Genomic DNA, 20,271 nt, shown 5'->3' on the forward strand with positions numbered 1-20,271 from the left:
CTCCTCTCCTCCTCCTCCTCTCCTCCTCTCCTCCTCCTCCTCTCATCCTCTCCTCCTCCTCCTCCTCCTCCTCCTCCTCCTCTCCTCCTCCTCTCCTCCTCCTCCCTCCTCTCTCCTCCTCCTCTCCTCCTCTCCTCCTCCTCTCCTCCTCCTCCCTCCTCTCTCCTCCTCCTGCTCCTCCTCCTCTCCTCCTCTCCTCCTCTCCTCCTCCTCCTCCTCTCCTCCTCTCCTCCTCCTCCTCTCTCCTCTCCTCCTCCTCCTCCTCTCCTCCTCTCCTCCTCCTCTCCTCCTCCTCTCCTCCTCCTCCCTCCTCTCTCCTCCTCCTCTCCTCCTCTCCTCCTCCTCTCCTCCTCCTCCCTCCTCTCTCCTCCTCCTGCTCCTCCTCCTCCTCTCCTCCTCTTCATCAGTTCTGTAAGACAGTGAGGAAGCTGTTGCTGAGTCGTCGTGTTGCCAAGGTGACAGCGTTGCTGGGGGCGTGTCTGCTGCTCTACGTCAGGGCAGTGAGCGCATGCTCCGCCCTGCTGCTGCCCTTCCTCATCTGGATGGCGTCATAAACATGATGGGAAATTAAAAACACATGAAGATAATCTGTGACATATAAAATGATGACATGTGTTATAAATAAATAAACAAATAAACAAACAAATAAATAAATAAATATTCTTCAGTTTGTTGCATGTGCAACTACGATCATAACGATATAATAAACTGTTTACATATTCAATGATTTGAGTAGCTTAATTTAAACATTCACAAGAATAACAGCTTATATTTTGATTTTATTAAATGTATTTTTTTTTCATTTTATATATTTATACTGTTGACAGCAGCCAGCTAGAAAGAAGAAACATTAAATAAATGTATTATTTACACATTAAATATTTTTATTCTTTATATTTTAATTTTAAACGTTCAGAACGTATCTACATGATGTCCCGCCTTCCGTGCCCCAGATCGACTTGCTGATTGGCTCTAAGGGACTGTCAATCATAATTCCGGCCAGTTGATTTGTTGCGTTGGTAAGAGTTTATTTTTGTTAGTTAACTAAGTTAGAAGATCATTTAGCTAGATTCAAATTAATATAATTAATCATTTAAATATCTATACATCTAATTTAATTTATTTATGTTATATTTTATACGCCCCGTGTTCCGTGCCCCCAGATAGACACGCTGATTGGCTCGGAGGGACTGTCAATCATAATTCCAGCCCGGTGATTCGTCCACACACAGTTCTCAGGTAACTCGTTACTTCTGGCCCAACTTTAACTGAAGTTCGTGACAGTTTGATCTCTAAACTGCTGCTGTGCGACATTTTAAGACTTTTGTGGAAGAAGACGGTTCACTGAGAGGGGAAATGGCGACAGGCCGAGCAGGTAAGAGTTTAACGAGCCCGGCGGGGAGGACGACGCTCCGCGGGGGAGCTGAAGGTCCGTTACCGTTACTGCTAGCTAACTGTCGTTACAGAGCCGCTAGCTTAGCTCCCGTGGGCCGAGCCGACACCTGCTGGTTCCGTCTGCAGCTTGTGGTGTTGTTTTGTGGACTTTTTCCCACCTGGATGAATAAATCTGAGAGTTTCACACGCTGGTTGACGAGCTGACTTCTTCAATTAATGTGTGCTGTCGCTCATTAGCAGCTGGGTGTGAAACTCCTCAGAAAGTAACAAAGTTAGCTGAACAGAAGGTTGAAAAGCAGCTTAATTTAACTTAAATTTCACATTCTGAGATCTTATCTAAGTAAAGCAAACATCAGGATCAGTGTTAGGATAATTTATCCCCTTGCAGTGTCACTTTTTGGCCAAAATCATAAATCAAAACGAGAGTAATCAAGACAAGCTAATGTTAGCATGCTGGCTAACAACATCATACATCTCAGATTGGGTTATTGGGCAACACGGATTAAAACTAGCACACATCACAGCAGTTTTAACTATATTTGCTCATGTGAGTGTAAAGTTTACATCCTGACGGTGACTTTAAATCATATCATAGCAACTAAATGTAGTTTTTACCTGTGTGTCAGGTAAATTCAGACACACAAAGGTAATTAAGCTCAAAAACAAAGAGTAAAAAAACCTAAAACACAACATGTTAAGTTAAAACAGGTGTTCAGCCTGAGTTGAAGTTAATTATGTCCTGTTGGCTGTTTCCTGCAGTGATAGATTCATGTGGCGTGCGATCCAGAATGTGTGAGGCGTCTACAGCCTTCATTTAAAGTTGATCTTAAAATTAAAGTCATTTTATGACCTTAAATATGGTCATTGTTTTAATAAAATACAGTAAATGCTGTTTGATATTGTCATTGTCTTGTTTGGGACATAATTACTCTTAATTTGAAGTTTCAGTTTGAAAATAAAGATTTTTCTCTGCTAAAACTACATGTCTGCAAAAAGACAATTAGACATGTAACCAGAATCAGTTGTAGTATTATTTTAGTTCTTATTTTCAGTATTTATTGATCTGTCAGTTTTTCTTTTGGACCATAACATGTAAGAAAACACTTGAAAATGTCCCTCGTTAGTCATTTTGGTTATCAATCATATGTATTTGATATACAGCTGCAACAAACGATTGTTTTCATTCTCGATTAATCGATTAGTTGTTTGGTCTATAAATATGTCAGTCAGTGTTTCCTGATGGCGTCCTTTAATGTCTGAAACAAACTTTCACTTATATTCACACAAAAAAAATGACTTAAATCAAATATAATTTCAACATCATGGCCACCAACTGAGTGATGTTATGAAGACGAGCTGATCTACTGTGTGAGCTCGATTACTGAAGTGAGACTTTTTGTGATTAAATTAAAAATCATTGCTCTCTAACCTGAGCTGAGACCAGCTGCAGTATACCAGATGTTAACAGGACAGGTCACTGTGATGTTTGATGGACAGACGGAGACAGAGACTCAGACGGAGACCTGGACGGAGACAGCGGTAACGTCAGCCCTCTGGAGGGCGCCGAGGAGTTCAAGGCGTCCTGTGCCAAAGAGATGGCGCTGCTGAACCTGATGGAGAAGACGGGGTACAACATGGTGCAGGAGAACGGGCAGAGGAAGTACGGCGGACCACCGCCAGGTGTGTGTACAGAGCATGACAACAGTTTACTACTTCTAAACGTTAAAGTATTTAATTGATTATTTGAAACGTTGATTTTTCTGCCAATGGATTAGCCGGTTAATTGCGTCAGCATTAACATGTGGGCTGTGACAGTTATGGAGAATAAGACTCACTGAAATACTCCTGACAAGATGCCAGAGAGGCTGATGGGAAATTTCAGAGATGTTTTTTTTTAGAAGGAACCAAGACGAAAGATAAAGCTGCAGTCAGTGTCATCAGAGGACAGCCTGGTTTAACACGACTAATAAGAACACAAGAGAGGAACATCTGTCAGCGCACACAGATTAGTGTTTGTGTGGACGAGTCACAGGAACAGTATGTGTGAGATGAGGAGCGCGTACAAGACGTTAATTTAATTTACAGTCGACTGATGAATGTCTGATTAAAGTCATCCGGTGGAAAATCCTGCTGCGTTTGAGGGATTAATAACCCAAATAATATGTTCCTTGATTACATAAAACCCCTGTGAGCTTTGTAGTACGTGAAGGAAGACGTGAGTGAATTATAAAACATCCTCGCTTAAACCTGTCGACACATGACACACAAGAAAACAACTACCTAAGTGCTCACCTGCTCTGATGCAGCTATTTGCAAAAAGTAACTAGTAACTAAAGTTATCAAATAAATGTAGTGGAATAGAAAGAGTACAATAAGTAATATTTGCCTGGTGTTAACCCACTCTGTGCTGTAGTTAACTGACCTCAGCTGTTACATTAGTGCCAGTATTAAGTGAGTGCAGGATGGCAGGAGATCCAGACCTTCAGCTCCAGCCTGGTGTTGAACCCACACTGTGTCTCTGCTGCAGGCTGGGAGGGCCCGCCCCCTCAGCGGGGCTGCGAGGTGTTCGTGGGGAAGATCCCCAGAGACATGTACGAGGACCAACTGGTGCCTCTGTTCGAGAGAGCTGGCAGGATTTACGAGTTCAGACTGATGATGGAGTTCAGCGGAGAGAACCGCGGCTACGCCTTCGTCATGTACACCAGCAGGTAACTGTGTGCCGCCCCCTCTGGTCGGGTGACATCCTGTCGAATACGAATCTTTTTCCAGGTGTAGTGTTCAAGTTGTGACAGTAGACAGTTTGATTTAGTCTCAGAACCTGAATTACACTGTGTCAAAAACAACTGTTCATTTTATAAACCACGATAAGGCAGCAGATCTTCACATTTAAGAAGCTGGAACGAGATGATGTTTGACATTTTTGTGATTAATCAATTATGAAAACAGTCGGCGACTAATCACAGCAGCTCTAAACCAAAATCTACTCACACACATTCGTTTAGAGGACAGACGAGTGGACACATTAGATCACGTGGATCTAATAAGAATATATTATCCTGGAAATGTGGATCATAAACCACCTTTATTTTGAAAAACTGGAATATCAACAGTGGTTAACAAAGTCTTGGTGGTTATTGATTGTGGTGCAGAGAGGCGGCTCAGAGGGCCATCCAGATGTTGGACAACTACGAGATCTGTCCGGGGAAGTTCATCGGAGTGTGCGTGAGTCTGGACAACTGCCGCCTCTTCATCGGCGCCATCCCCAAAGACAAGAGGAAGGACGAGATCATGGAGGAGATGAACAAGGTACCAACACCTTCACACATGCTGCATCCGAGCAGGAACTCACAATCAGTCACGTTCTCCTTTATATGTGACTGAGGAGTGGAGACAAACAGGTACCATGAACGTGAACTCATCGGATGGAGCTGTGACTCCTACAGACGAGAGAATAAATGAGTTTCATGAACTCATGAAATTATTTCCAGGACTTGGACGCCTTCAATTAACTTTTGGAAAAAGTTAATTGAAGTTGTTAAAATAATCTTTTTAAACTTGGAAACAAAATGAAGTCGACTAAAACAGCAGCTGACGAAACATTTTTCATCGGTGTCGTATTTGTAAAGGAACATTTAAGTGACGTGGTGTGAACGGATGATGGAAGCAGATATGTTATACTACTACCGGCCAAAAGTATGTGGACACTGGTGGAAAATTAGCTGGAACCCGGTCGTGAGGAACATCTCAGGCTACAGTAATCGTGTCCATCAGCATGTCTGTGCTTCACTCTGATTACACCCTCCTGTCGTGTGTCCATGTGTGTCGCAGGTGACGGACGGCGTGGTGGATGTGATCGTGTATCCCAGCTCCACGGACAAAAGCAGAAATCGAGGTTTTGCCTTCGTCGAGTACGAATCCCACAAAGCAGCAGCGATGGCCCGGAGGAAGCTCATCCCTGGTACACGCTCCGTACTCACTTCCTGTCTCCTTTTCTATTGTTAAGTCTGTCGTCTCTCTGCTGCTGAGTCACCACTGCTCTCTACATCACCTCCATCTGAGCCCACTCTGGTCAGCTGCTGTGTTCGTCCAGCAGAGGGAGGCAGATCACTCACTACAACAGTGAGGTTTAGAGAGTTGATTGTTCAACTGCAGCTTTTTCTGTTATTTAACCTTCTCTTGATGCTATTGGAGCTGAAATTGATCAGTCAGTCTACAGACAATTAATCAGCACCTGTTTTGATTTGTGGTCGATTTATTTTTAAAGTATCAATACAAAAAAATCCTTGTTACGACTTAATTCTGAGGAGCAGTGGGATAGTAAATCAGGTGTTTTGGACTGTTTGTTGTTATTTGTTAACTTAATACTATTTCCACACATTTTTTAGACCTGATCAATAATCATTCAATCAAGAAACTAACGGCCCGAGTGCAGCACTGATTCCCAATAAGACTGGATGTTGTGTAAAACCCAAATAAAACCAGTTTCCTGTTGAATTGTGTCCAACTTTACCTTTCAAAATAAAAGTCCTGGATGTCCCAGTACACACTGTGTAACTGCCTGTAGAAGAACAAGACGTAACCATCTCAGAGCCTTCTCATTAAAGTAGCTTACAACATTCAGTGTGATGAAAACAAATCATTTCCATGTCCAACAGGGACCTTCCAGCTGTGGGGTCACACCATCCAGGTGGACTGGGCCGAGCCTGAGAAGGACGTGGACGTGGAGGTCATGCAGCGCGTCAGAGTCCTTTATGTAAGTATGAAACCTTCAGAAATATTGATCCCTTGCTAGAAGTTTTCCCCGTGAGGAAACTTACTCTGTGATCGATGGGAAAGGAGGAAATATAGATCACGTCAGACTTGTTACTTTGTAAAGCCCACTTCAGTGGGAGTGAGAAAACTTCAGCGAAGCCTTTAATTCAGGATGAGTCGGATAAAGACGGTCGGCTCCGGCTCTGCTCTCAGTCGGGTCAGTGTTTCAGGAAGACGGCTGTGAGAGAAATTCCTCCGGCTCGTTCAGATCAGAGGTGAGACGGAGAGAGGAGCAGCAGGAGGAGACCAGCAGGAGCTGCTCCTCCTCCAGGGGATCAATTACTGTGGAGGCTTTTACTCTGAAACACTGGGATGTGCTCTGAGGGCAACAAACTCAACAAGCCCCTCACACATGTGTGAGGGAGGGTATTGGGTATTTTTAGCAGAGGAGGCCCAGAGGTAAAGAAAGCCCTCAGTGTGTGTGTGTGTGTGTGTGTGTGTGTGTGTGTGTGTGTGTGTGTGTGTGTGTGTGTGTGTGTCTGACTCTCTCTGAGTAACAGCAGATCAGGACGGCTGTAATTATCCTGCAAGTACAACGGCTGACAGGATCAGTGAGGGATAACGCCCAACGAGGTGTCCATTATCAGGAATTAATCCATTAATTCCTGATTAATCCATTTATCCCCGTCATTAATCAGGCATGAAAAATTAAGACCATTCATTTATATTTTCATGCTTCTTGCCATCAAAATTAAAAGTCTCTCATGAGCCACAGCTCCGTGTCCCCGGCAACACCAGCACAATCATCACCATCTCATGAGCTTCACGTAATGGGAATGTTGTGCGGGCCTTAGACACGACCTAGCAACGGAGATAAACTGGTCCGGTCAGCTCGGTGAACTCTTTGGCTCGGCTGTTTGTGCGTTTGACAAACAGTAAATATAATCTGACAGTATACTGTGTACTTCCACCGGCTCCGCTGTGTTGCGTATCTGCCCGTAAAATACGTAAGGCTTTTATTTTTGCCAGATGCTGAAGCACGGAACGACGAACATCAAAACATCTGGTTAATTTTCAGAATAAAACACTCGTCACAAAAAGAGACAAACATTAACCTTTTGTCTGTCTGTTGTGATGAAAAGGAAGAGGATCACAGAAAAGTTGCAACAGTTCAGTCTGAGGAGAACATTCGTATCACGACCATCCATCCAGGTGATAATGAGGTATTTCACAGGGAGCAAAGCCACGAACCGGGCTTAAAAATCCTCTGCAGCACCACTGACCTGCAGATGATTTGAAATGACATCTCAGGACTTTTGCCAAAAGTAAACGCAGAGTGAAAACAGAGCAAAAGGCCAAAGGCCAAAGTTATTTGGGTTTAGACTCACGTGAGGTGAAGGTTTACACACTGAACTTGTTTGTTACATTATAATCCATCAGAATTTAACAGAACCAATAACCCAGTTAAATGTTCCTCTCTGTCCGTGCTCCAGGTTCGTAACCTGATGCTGAGCACCACTGAGGAAACTCTTCTTCAGGAGTTCTCCTGCTTCAAACCGGGCTGTGTGGAGCGAGTCAAGAAGCTCACCGACTACGCCTTCATCCACTACCGCAGCCGCGAGGACGCCATCACCGCGCTGGGCCTCATGAACGGGGCCCAGATCGACGGAGCGAGCGTGGAGGTGACGCTGGCCAAACCTGTCGGCGTCAAAGACTGGAGCGTCACCGGGAGGAGGTACAACAGCAGAGGATACCTGGGAAACAACGCAGCAGGAGCGGGAGGAGACGGAGGGAACGGGACCTTTTTCCTGCACAGGAGCAACGGAGGGATGATGGGAGGAGGCGGGGACAGATATTCTACACTGAGAGCCCTGCACACCCGCCTGGGAAGCCCCTTCTACGACGCAGCAGGAGGTGAGGACGAGACTCAGAGTGGTAATCAGCATATCGTCAAAATCAATAAATGTTAAAGTGACAGCTTTATAATGAGGTCTGTAGAGCGGCAGAGAAATCCTGACTACAGATCGTGTTGTACTCCACTTGTCAGAAAACATTTCAACAGATGTCACATCCTCAGGATTTAAGTGAAAACTAAAGTTGTGATGCAGAAGAGATCTTTCTATCAGACTGTGCAGCCTCAGGTTGAATTTAGATGCTGGGTAACTTCTCTTAACATCTCAAAAAGCTTGCTTTTCTTTTATTTCAAGCTTTTTTCTGATTTAGCTCACAACAAACAGCAGATGAAGATAAATTCATCTCAACTCTGGAGAAACTTTCTGTTTCCGTAGTGTGAAAGTGAGAGCGCTCTCCATCCAATTTAAAATGTTCATGTGCAGCGAGTTATTAAAGACGACCGACCATGAATCATTAATCATCATCGTCTTCATCCGGAGCTGAATGATCATTTTCATTTAGATAGAAGTGAAGCGCCTGCAGCTCCTCATGACGTCTTACAAAGTGAAGTCAGATCTCTGCTCTGTGTTTCTGCTTCTTCTCTCAAGGCAGTTGTTGCTTCTAACAATCGTTAGATACACACAGCGTTTTGATATCACAGCGCTGTATTAGATATATCGCTCAGCTCGACTCGGACACCTGTAACGAGGAGGTTGTCAGTGTGAAGAACGAGCTGTTTCTGCCTGTTCATTAACTCTGTCGGAGCTCCATTTTGTTTGTCACTCACACGGCCTCTCTCTTCTTCTTCTTCTATTTCATTCAATTCGCTGAGTGTTCAATTTTCCATCCTGCAAGTTTGAGCAGGTTTTTGACTTTTTTAATCCATTACACCCCACATTCATCCAATTCTCACTCTTATATTGACACGGACGTGATAGTAATCTGGCGATGAAGCAAAAACTCCAGTTTCCCTCCCCGACGCCCGCAGACATTTTGTGAAAATGAGAAAAGTTCTGGAGTTAACGCTCCCACAAATGGACTGTGAAATATTTATGAGAGGAGTAGTGAAGGGGTAGATAAGAGAGAGAGACTCCTGAGAAAAGGAATTAAAGATTCACTTTGGGAGTTTGAGACATGGAGGAGGGAAGAGACAGTCTGACGGACAGAGGAGGACAGATTCAGGAAGACGTGTTGATGGAGATGAGAGAGGAGCTGCTTCATGTTCAGCTACACTCAATAATGACTGTAATTAACACTCATTAAAGGACAAAAAGAAAAAAAGTCTAAACGAGGGGTTGAGTGCAGGAAGTCAGAGGGATTCTGGGAAATGTGGTGCAGTTTTGCTGTAGCACTAGCAGCTCTGTTGCAGCGAGATAAAGAGGCCGCCATTAATCTTTATTTACTCTTATAGAAATAAAGCTGATTCAGGGTGACAGTGATGCATCGATGGTGAAAGTGTTAAACAGCCAAATGAAAGCAGCGCACATTTACACTTAATCATGAATAGCCAGAGTTTGTTGGAGCTTTAAGATACAGATCATCTTTCACTATGTGTTTAAGACCAGAAGAATCTGCCCCTGAATGCACCCCTCCGCTAAATTAATGACACGATTAGCATAACTGGATATGTTTCATGGATCAGGGTGATTATAGCAGCGCCAGACGACTTGAATCTAAAACAGTTTGAACAAAGTCTTCAAACATTTCTACAGAATTAAAGTGTAAAACAAGAAGAGACTAATGGAAAGTAATAAAACTTAGTCAATAGAATCGATTCACAAATGTCAACAATCCATCTTCTAAGTCTTAATTAGTAGCGTGATGTTGACGGGACAATAAAGGTGGAACTAAACTTCGAGGGTAGTGCAGCACCGGGACAATTTACAGCACGCACATGCTAGAGTTATCTTTAAGTTCATCTTTAAATGAGGCAGGGGCTGCAAGCCTTTCTTTTATTTAATAACTGGATAATTACCTTTTGCAAGATGAACTTTAAGCAGGCCACTGACCGGTGCACAGTTATCAACTGCAGAGCATCTGTCCGTCTGTCTGGCAGTTTCTTAATAGCAGAGAGATTTCTCTGTGATCTGACTCAATAAATGGATCAGTAAAAAGCCTGAGGTCATGCTTCATCAGGTCTGTCAGTCAGACGACAAGCAAACAACTTTTAAAATGTTTGTTCCCTGAATGGAGTTTGGATCGATCAGGACTATGCTGTGCTGAGACATATTTTCATGACTTACCAGGTTGTCAGACTTCCTCGCTCACTTTCCTCCACGACGGCTCCTTTTTGTCCGGTCGCTGTACGAGTAGATGTGTTATCGTTCAGCTCTGGGTGTCTGCAAACGGCCACGATTAGTGATTATTATCCTCTCCTCTATTGTTGGTCACGTTCAACGTCCGGACATCAGCGACACCAGAACCAGAATCAAATTGTGGGATTGCCAAAGATTCACAGCCCTAACAGTCAACATCACATCTGTTGCTGTAGCTGTTTTATGTAGTCAGTTAAAGTTAACTTGTTACCTCCAGGCTACAACAGACACATCTTTATCTTCAGATTTGGTGTTAGTCAACATGTTTGGCTAATGAGCGCTAATGCTAATCCTCTGAGTGTGTGTGTGTGTGTGTGTGTCATCAGAGGATCCAGAGAGGTGTGTGTACCCCCTGTTTGCCGGCACTCCGCTCTCCCCCACCAACCTGCAGGCGCTGAAGCAGAGTCAGATCGCCTCCGCCGTCAATCTGCTCGACTTCTACTGCAGCAAGAACTTCTGGTCCCAGCCCGAGTACCAGCTGTACTCCACACCTGGACGGGACGGGAAACTGCTGCTCCTCTACAAGGTGCGTCACCTGCCTCCACCTCCTGTCACCTGACTCCACTTCACTTTACTTCACAGTGACCACAAGCCTCACTGCAGCCCATAAACAGCAGAATATATTCATGCAGAATAAATACATAAATGTTTATTTGTTTACATTTTAAAGAGTGTGTGTGTGTGTGTGTGTGTGTTTGTGTGTGTGTGTGTGTGTGTGCAGGTGTTGATCCCGTCAACACGAAGCACCTACATGCCTGACAAGCTGTGTGTGCTGCTGGATGACGCCAAAGAGCTGGCTGCACAGACCACCCTGTGGAACCTGGGTACGCACACACACACACACACACACACACACACACACACACACAGTGCTTACAGGCATCCAGACGCAGTTTGACATTCAGTTTATGATCTGTGTTGTCTGTGTGTGTGCTGGGTTGTTTACTGTATGCACACGTATAAACACACTGTTTACAATACAGCGTGTGAATAAACAAGCAGCCTGTTAGCTGTTAGCTGTTAGCAGGGGTCAGACAGACTGCTTAAGTTTGTCTCTCAGTTTGGTGGAGTTAGTTTACAGCTGTGGAGCAAATGGCAGCAAAACCCACCTGTCCCCCGTGTTTGATTGTTTTTATAACAGTTGGTCCACCATTTTAAATCCCTTTTGCCTTTAATGCCTTTAATTAACATGCTCAGTTTGAAGGAAGAAGTTTATCGCACGTATCCGTGTGACTGAAATTAGCTTTCATGTTTATCACATTTGCTTCCTCACGGTGTGCGGTTGGTATCTTTAAAGCACATCGCATGATGCTGTCAACGTGTGTTGCATTTAAAAAGGACGGAGTTTTCACCGCCAACCATTTTAAAGCGAGGTTGAGGAAAAACGTGTCAAGAAATGTGAGTCAGTCTCTCAATTTCATGTCTCTTCCTCTCAATCCTTCATTTAAACAGTAAAAGTTTTCTCTGCTGCAGTGATTTGGTTTCAGAAGCGTCACCTTTCTCATTCCTCTTGGTTGAACAGGTGCAGAGGTGTCGTAGAGGAACCTGTTATTGGTGGACAAGGTGTAGTAATCTACTGTCCACAGAGCCGGTGTAGCAGATAATGAAGCAAAATCCATTTTAAAACACTATTTGTATTCATACAGCAGAGCAGTCTGGAGCTGAAGCAGCGTAATAATCTGTGTTTGCATTATTACATTTTGACGCTCTTAATCTAACCATCATCATTTATTCAGATTCATATTACTGTGTAATCTGTCTGCTGGACTAAACTCGCTGCCTTCACTTAATTCAGAGTTTTTGCTCGTCACTGGACTCAGGGATGAGCAGAAACCTCTGAAGACTGCCTTCTTGAGTGGCAGTTTTCAGAAGTTCAGGACCCTGCAGGCGTCTCAGTTTCTTGAACTATCAGGTCACCTGAACGCTGCCGGGATGTCTGAGTCTCAGAAAATGAACTAGTTTGACTTCAGAACAGATTGGACCGATCCAGACGGGTTTGGCAGCCTCGTTATGTCGCGTATTGTCTGAAATGTGTCGTAGCAGCTGTCAGAGTCTGAACTCGTGCCATCCGGAGCTCCCACTGAGCCAATCACAGTCTCTCACGTCTCTCACAACATGTTGAACATTTGAGGAGCTCTGTTCAAAACGAGATGATTGAAAATGAACATCACCTGCTGACTGGAACCAGATCAAAACTGCCCGAATCCCACTGAAGTTACAAGTTATCTGTTTTGTTGACATCTGTTCTGCTACATCATTCACATTTAGAGCGACTGAGACGTGATCAGAGTGGTTTTATTGCACGTGTTAATGAACTTCTTTCAATCCACTCAGTGGTACATGATCTGTCCACACTAAACCTGCTGAATTAAAAACACATTTCAAGCTCAGATGGGAGCCTCTACGCCCGCCCTAGAGCCTGCAACAGCCAACGAGTGATCGTGTAGACAAAATGACCCTCTCTCTTCTGCCTCCTCTCTCCTGAGCCACTTTCACGCCAGCCTCCGGATGATTGATGCATCATGTAGCCAATGAGATTTCAGATCCAGTAATATATAGTTTATATCAGTTTTTAAAGCCCTAAACCTGGAAATGATGTAAGTTCATGTAGTTTGATGCTCTTTGATCAGGCTGTTTGTCCACCTTGTTGTTGACTGTTATATCTGCACAAAGTTAGTGAGAATGAGGAAATGAAGAATATAATGAGTTTTTGCTCCTGTTACTCTCAGGCAGGTCAAAGAACTGACATTTCTTTGGCTGAATATTTCCTCAGAAAATATGTGTTCAGTGTTTATTTTCAGTGATGTTTTTATTAAATTTGAACTTGGTCCATGTGAGGCTGGATGATGTGGACACGTTGTGTTTCCCAGCTAATAGGAGCAGCTACAGGTCGTATTTTCACATTAAAAAGCGAGGAGAAATAAATAATTCAGTGTGTTCAAACTCCTATTGATTAATGACAGAAACACACACAGAGCTGCTGACAGCTTGGGAAAATAATAATCTTAAAACATTTCAAAACAGCCTAAAATGTTTCTGGTTCAACAACAGCTTTGAATGTACTTTGGACTGAGATGTTTAAGATCATTTACATACATGTCCTGCCAGGTGAACCAGTGTCTCTGATCTTTAAAACATGACCATGAACTGATCTTTGGCTGGATGGAGCTTCTGACTATTTTTACCAGATGAAGAGATATTTGAAGAGTCTCCCATCGAGCCTTCGTTGAACCACACAGCTGCTCCGTCCTGAAAATAGAGCACAACTCCAGTTTTCCTAAATGTGTCTCTTGGGGTCGCAGCTTGAGTGCAGCAGCCGTATACGCAGTAAAATGCCGTCTCATCAGCCTGTCAGTGAAGAGGAGCAGTGAGGAAGTGTTTCAGAGCACAAAGAGGCTGAAATAAAATGGTTTTTCCTAATTGACTTTCAGGAAGCAGGTTTGTGTCGTCGCAGCTCTCTCGGGTCCCTGCGGTCTGCAACAAGCCGACCCGAACGCAATTAAAAATGTTTTTCTGGACACGAGATGTTACTTTGAAAACGTGAAAAGGAAAGTTGGGAGTGCCCGCGCTGCTGGAAGGAAGTCCGCCCTGCGGTGGGCGCTTTTAATCAAACTCTCTTACACCACATCCATTTTTTATGATGCTCGCAGCTCCACAGGGACCTGAATATCTCTGCCAGTGATGGAGCTCAACCCACAACATGCAGTCTGTCCTCCTCCTCCTCCTCCTCCTCTCTCACTCTGTCCTCTGACATCCTAATCTGTGTTCGTCCTGCAGTCATCCCTCCCTGCAGGAGCTAATGCTGAGTGTTTTGGTGGTAATTGACCTCCAAAATAAGTGAATTTGCAGAAACGTTTAATTATTAATTGTGGCTTTCCCCCCGAGCAGCATCACACTGGCTATTTTGAATTGTGATTATTCCTTGAAATTAAACTCCAGGCTTGTATCGTCGGTGGACTCACAGTTGAATGTTTAACAAACAACAGTTTCTGCTTCTGTAATCTGAACCTACACTCTTGATGTCAGCACTGTAAGTCTTTCAAGTTCTGTTCTCAGTATATAAAACGGTTAATCGCCCGAACTTAGAGTTGCTTTCCCAAAAAGGCTGTTAGTTTGGGATTGTTGGCAGACAAAGACAGCCGGAAGATGTCCTGGTGTCTGGTTAAAGAAATGCTACAGCAGCTGCATCTCATCTCTTGAGGAGTGGCCGCTGTGTTGTTGAATCAGACTCTGGTCTTCACACCTGTAGCTGCCACTAGTTGCCTGTTAGTAATGTGTGTTCTCACAACACAAACACAACAACACAAACTCCTCCAGTGTAACACACCTCAGGGCACTTTTCACATGATGATTCACTCACTTCTCTCAGAAAAGTGTTGGGACGTCAGGAAGTACCTGTTTATTATCTGTGAGCTGCTGTTCATCAGCCAGGAGACACTTTGTCCCTCAATTGAATCTTTAACATGTCTCCTGTCTCCTCTCTCCTCTCTCCTCTCCTGTCTCCTCTCCTGTCTCCTCTCTCCTCTCCTGTCTCCTCTCCTGTCTCCTCTCTCCTGTCTCCTCTCTCCTCTCCTCTCTCCTCTCTCCTCTCTCCTCTCTCCTCTCTCCCGTCTCCTCTCTCCTCTCTCCTCTCCTGTCTCCTCTCTCCTGTCTCCTCTCCTCTCTCCTCTCTCCTCTCCTGTCTCCTCTCTCCTGTCTCCTCTCCTCTCTCCTCTGTCCTCTCTCCCGTCTCCTCTCTCCTCTCCTGTCTCCTCTCTCCTGTCTCCTCTCCTCTCTCCTCTGTCCTCTCTCCCGTCTCCTCTCTCCTCTCCTGTCTCCTCTCCTGTCTCCTCTCTCCTGTCTCCTGTCTCCTCTCTCCTGTCTCCTCTCCTCTCTCCTCTCTCCTGTCTCCTCTCCTCTCTCCTGTCTCCTCTCTCCTGTCTCCTCTCCTCTCTCCTGTCTCCTCTCTCCTGTCTCCTCTCCTCTCTCCTCTCCTGTCTCCTCTCTCCTGTCTCCTGTCTCCTCTCTCCTGTCTCCTGTCTCCTCTCTCCTGTCTCCTCTCCTCTCTCCTGTCTCCTCCCTCCTGTCTCCTCCCTCCTGTCTCTCCTCTCCTGTCTCCTCTCTCCTCTCTCCTCTCCTCTCCTCTCTCCTCTCTCCTCTCCTCTCTCCTCTCTCCTCTCTCCTGTCTCCTCTCTCCTGTCTCCTCTCTCCTCTCTCCTCTCTCCTGTCTCCTGTCTCCTCTCTCCTCCCTCCTGTCTCCTCCCTCCTGTCTCCTCCCCTTTCTCCTCTCTCCTCTCTCCTCTCTCCTGTCTCCTCTCCTCTCCTGTCTCCTCTCTCCTGTCTCCTGTCTCCTCTCCTCTCCTGTCTCCTCTCTCCTCTCTCCTCTCTCCTGTCTCCTCTCCTCTCTCCTGTCTCCTCTCCTCTCCTGTCTCCTGTCTCCTCTCTCCTCTCTCCTGTCTCCTCTCCTCTCCTGTCTCCTCTCTCCTGTCTCCTCCCTCCTTTCTCCTCTCTCCTGTCTCCTCCCTCCTGTCTCCTCCCTCCTCCCTCCTCCCTCCTCTCTCCTCTCTCCTCTCTCCTGCAGACACGTCCCTCTTCAGCGGAGCTTCCTGTGATTCTCCCAGCACCCCCTCTCCTCCCCTCGCCGTCCCGCCGTCGGCCACCAGTCCCAGGCTGCTGACCTGCGGCGGCAGGGCCTTCGCCTCCTGCCTGCCTCCTCCTCCCCCGCCCTCTCCCTTCCCCCTCTCCCCCCTCCCGTCTCTGTCCTCGCTCAGCCCCTCGTCGCCTTTCTACTGACGGTGAGACACAAGAGATGTTGATGTGGAGTTTTACCATAATTAACCTCTGATGAATCACGTAAGGTTACATTTCTGTGTGGGATTGTTTTCACAGCCGGTTTCTGAAAGGAAAGACAAACGATAGCTGCAAAATAAATGTTGGCATCTTACCTTTTTCTGCAAACCACCGATCTTCTGAAATGTATCAAGGGGTGTATTAGGGGTTGGTCAGGGTTAAGAAAAGATCAGTTTTGGCTCATAATACATTCTTTGTTGGGACAAAGGAGTCTGAATACTGTGATAACATCTCGGCACAAACGTTGCTTGAAAATGTCCCGTCGTCCTGTTAAAATACCCAGTTTTGTTGCCGCAGAGACGGGTGGAAATGTCCTGATGCCTCGTTAAAAAAGCCCGGTCTCGTTGGTTGAAACGTGCTGTCAGAGTTGTCTTGAACAGCGGCCTCTCGTGATCTGATCTGATCATAATATGATTTTATACGTCAGGTTTAATGTAGCCATGATTTGCATTTTCTTCTGGCATCTGGGCTGGAACATACTGAGCTGAATGACGAGTCCGCCCTATGAATGCATTTATCACGTTCATGTTCATGTCACTTGTTATTGTACCGCGCTGTGATCCCGAGGGCAGAGCAGCGTGATTAAAAATAGCTGTGGAGCAACTGTACGACTTTGTGATGTGAAGATGTGGCGTGTTGTTGCAGGAGGCCTTTTCTCGTCTGAGACTGAGCAGCGAGGAGACAATCTGAGGACGAGGAGGAGAAAAGGCAGGACCGTCTTTATTATTACTCTACCAAATATTTTCCAGCACGGTGTTTCTGTAACGTCTCCCATCTCTGTTTCATTCCTGTTATCTCGGTCAGAGGTGAAGGAGGACGGTGTTTAGCTTCTGCTCAGCTTCTTCTCTCTATCGCCTCTGATGTAGAAAACTAAACTAAAAGAGAACAAAGACAGACGCTGTTTAGCTTTTACAAAAACACAAATCCAGCTGATAAAAAGTCTTTTCTAGACGTCTGTTAAATGTCAGTCGGCCTCCTCCTCTCCTCCTCCTCTCCGGTTCACCTTAAAGTACCCATCAAATCAAAAACATGTTGAATCATCTGTTCAGTTTTCAGGTGAAAGATGCATTTTTCTAACAAATCTACATCCGTATGAGAACGAAGTTGGCCAAAATGTGACATTTAGACATGAAAGAAGGAACCAGCGTCTGAACAGATCGTCTCATCGGTGACAGAAGTTTAACTACGTACATTAATGCCACGTTTAGTTTTAACAATGCAGAGCTCTATCAGAGTGAATTACAGAGAAAGTGTAAAAAGAGCCGAGAGATTAAAAAACAGGCTTTTCCACGACACCAGTCTGATTTCCATTTTCTTTCATCCTCCCATTAAACCAGTCGTCTCTAGAGAGAGCTAAAAACAGAAAGACAGGGAGGAGGAGGAGGAGGAGGAGGAGAAGGGACCTCGCCTTCTTCTTCTTCTACTCCAGAGGAATGTTTGTAGCTGCTGATCCCTTTTTACGTTTGAGTTAACCTGAGTTATCTGAGGAGGAAGAGGAACCGCACATATCAGAGTTTCTTCCACATTTCTCAGTTTTCCTGACCCATTTCACAGCTGTGTTTTTTACACTTTAAAGGCTCCAGTCCTCTGAAAGAAGAAGTCTGTGTCTGTGAAGGCAGATTTAAGATATATTTCTCCTTTAGATTAAACTCGCTGACGTCTTTCTCTTATGTTTTACCCTCATTCAGACCAGAATCACTCAGAAAAGAGGGAAAAGTTAAAAGACATAGGAACACAATTAGATTTGTTTTTACACTTTCTGGTCCTGTGAAGAAAAAGTCTCAACATCTCATTAAAAATATTAGGTTTTGTCGCCACAAAAACAGCTGGAAAATGTCCAGACATCTCATTAAAAATACCCTGTTTCACTGCGACACAGAGGCTGAAAAATGTTAAGTCTCTCTAAGAATAAAAAGTAGCTTTGCAGCCACAAAGACAACTGGAAGAAGTTTTAATGTCTCATTAAAAACACGGCAAAAAGACGGCTGCTGTCTCGTTCTTCTGTGAAGGAAAAAAGGGACATTATTAGGAAGTTACAGGTAAAAACAATTAAAACGATCATGTTTAGATTCAGTATATTTAAATTAATTTAAGAATTTAAAGTACCGACTTAAAACGTGCTCACTCGCCATTTTTTCCCACCAGAGAAACGTTTAAACTTTTATTTTGGGGAGAAAAAAGTACTGTAAATAAAATGCCACAGCTGACTGAGTAAAATAAATTGTAAGAAAGTAACTTTGTGTTGTTTTTTAGATGTGGAGAGGAGGACGACAGCAGGAAGTTTGTTTCTTCATCAGAGGAGAAGAAATCAGAAGCAGAGTCACGGTTGTTCATCGCTGTTTTAAAACCTGAACAGACATTTTATTAACGCAGAACAAGAAAGAGTTCAGAGGTGATGAGTGTTTTCACGTTGCCAGATCTGAAGGCTCTGAGTGTTTTTATTGATGTGAGTGTTTTTATGTTCCTCTTTACGTCTCGTTTATGTTCAGTGATTTGTCCAGAGTCGACGCCTCTGAAGGCTTTAAGAGGTTTTATTGATCTGATTCAAGTCAACGCAGATCAAACAGTGTTTAAGACTAACGATTTTCTTTAAGTTCACGTCTGGTTTGTGTTCAGTGGATGCTCTCGTTCAGCTGTTTGTTTCAGTTCAGGCCCTTTGGAGCCGTGAACACGTTTTAATATATTTATACAGCGAAGTTTCTGGAGTTTGATTCATTTAGTTTTCAGGCCGGTTGATTGAAAATCTGTACAGAAAGTTCTTTACGTTGTTTGTTGAGATGTTGAGGTGTAATTTGTAACTTTTAAAGTCTCAAAAGTAATTGAACAGAGAGACTTCTATTTAAATTTGTAATGTTTATCCCTGCTGTTGTTATTCAGAGAACCAATTAAAATCCCTTCATCTGTTATTAATTTTAAATTGTAATCGGTTAACTGATGCACATTAATCTGAAAAAAGGCCTCATTTAACAAAAAAAAGCTTAATCAAGCCCAAGAATCAGGAAAGCAGAACAAAGAAATCTAATCTGTAAAAACTATTAATAAATAAACCCTATTTATTTAAAAGTTAGTGTGAATTTTCAATTATAAAATGTTAAAATACGTCTCCCGCGCTTTAAATTAAAAAAACAAAATGAAGAGTTTGAGCAGAACAATGAGAACTAAATTCAACATGTTGGTGACGTGATGTAGAAACACTGACGATGAAATTTCAGGTAGTTTTGTCTGTAAACTTCAGTGTTTTGGAATAAAACTAAAACTGTTGACAGATTTACAGCTGATGTGTTGTTTGTCAATAGAAATGCCAAAATGATTTTCTAACAAAATGATCTGTTTTATGGACTTGGACTTGTATCTTTGTATCGCAAACATTTGATTTACTGGTTCAGCCTGAAGATAAACGTTCTCGAGCAACACGTCGAGCCTAAAGCCGAAACTGTTGTTTTATCTGTCCAGCGTGAATCCCAAAGTTATCGACTCAACGGTGGAACCTGAAGCTAACGTTCCTGGACTACTGTGGACACAGAAAAACCAATAAACAGCAACACACTGTGATTTCAGACTCGATGCAGATGTAATATTTACTCTGCTGCAGTAAACTTTCTTCTTCTTCCTGTTTCACCTTGAACCCTCAAATCCTCTGGAAAGTAAACACAGACGAACTTTCAATCCGAGTCCACCTTCGTCGCGCAACAAAAAATGTTCATTCAAGCAGAGAAAGAAGTCGTTCACCTTGAAATGCACAGGAAGGCACATTTCTGTGACTGAATGGCACAATGCAAGCAAGCACTGGATTTCTCTGATTTGCCTGGAGCCCTGTGACTGTAGCTGAGGTTCACACTGAAGTCAAGATCAGGACTGAAGTGTGGACCTGGACGTTTGAGCCAACGACGAGGAGAAGTTACTGAAGTACAGAGAAACGATGGCAGCAGGGCAAACTTCATCTGCTGCTGAAAATCACACCTGTTCTTAAAAAGCTCCAGATCAGCTGCTCATGGACCTGCTGGTGACAAACAGGTGAACATGAAACAAACTTTTTGGAGTTTTTCCTGGTTTATTTATTCGCTCTCGCCCTCTTTGAGCTCCGGTC

The 20,271-nt window shown here is 44.1% G+C and overlaps 2 protein-coding genes across 3 annotated transcripts in view; one reads left to right on the plus strand and one right to left on the minus strand.

The window, feature by feature from the left end:
• The window catches only part of LOC141004043 (uncharacterized), an 8,084-nt gene extending 7,546 nt beyond the window's left edge, over positions 1-538 (minus strand). Inside the window, exon 1 of the mRNA XM_073475539.1 lies at positions 492-538. Coding sequence (XP_073331640.1) covers positions 492-538 — 47 coding nt within the window. The remainder of the gene's footprint in view (positions 1-491) is intronic.
• Positions 539-1,259: 721 nt separating this feature from the next.
• Positions 1,260-19,338, plus strand: rbm46 (RNA binding motif protein 46). 2 transcript variants are annotated; one of them, XR_012179746.1, is made up of 12 exons: positions 1,260-1,375; positions 2,893-3,075; positions 3,923-4,103; positions 4,545-4,701; positions 5,224-5,353; positions 6,051-6,148; positions 7,641-8,061; positions 10,682-10,881; positions 11,077-11,179; positions 15,916-16,129; positions 16,830-16,892; positions 18,438-19,338. XR_012179746.1 is itself a non-coding variant. In XM_073475175.1 (11 exons), exons 1-10 carry the CDS (start codon positions 1,357-1,359, stop codon positions 16,125-16,127), a joined length of 1,704 nt encoding a protein of 567 aa, XP_073331276.1. In that variant the 5' UTR covers positions 1,260-1,356; the 3' UTR covers positions 16,128-16,129; positions 18,438-19,338. The 2 variants fall into 2 exon arrangements, 1 of the variants encoding a protein (XP_073331276.1); XM_073475175.1 differs by lacking the exon at positions 16,830-16,892.
• The last annotated feature ends 933 nt before the right edge of the window (positions 19,339-20,271 follow it).

Source organism: Pagrus major, chromosome 10 (assembly GCF_040436345.1).
Source record: "Pagrus major chromosome 10, Pma_NU_1.0".
NCBI lineage: Eukaryota > Metazoa > Chordata > Actinopteri > Spariformes > Sparidae > Pagrus > Pagrus major.

What these genes read in the sequence shown, in the direction of transcription:
- rbm46 (XM_073475175.1), top strand. An exon ending in CCGGAGGAAGCTCATCCCTG is followed by an intron (nt 5,354 to 6,050) that starts GTACACGCTCCG and finishes CATGTCCAACAG; the next exon opens with GGACCTTCCAGCTGTGGGGT. An exon ending in AGCGCGTCAGAGTCCTTTAT is followed by an intron (nt 6,149 to 7,640) that starts GTAAGTATGAAA and finishes TCCGTGCTCCAG; the next exon opens with GTTCGTAACCTGATGCTGAG.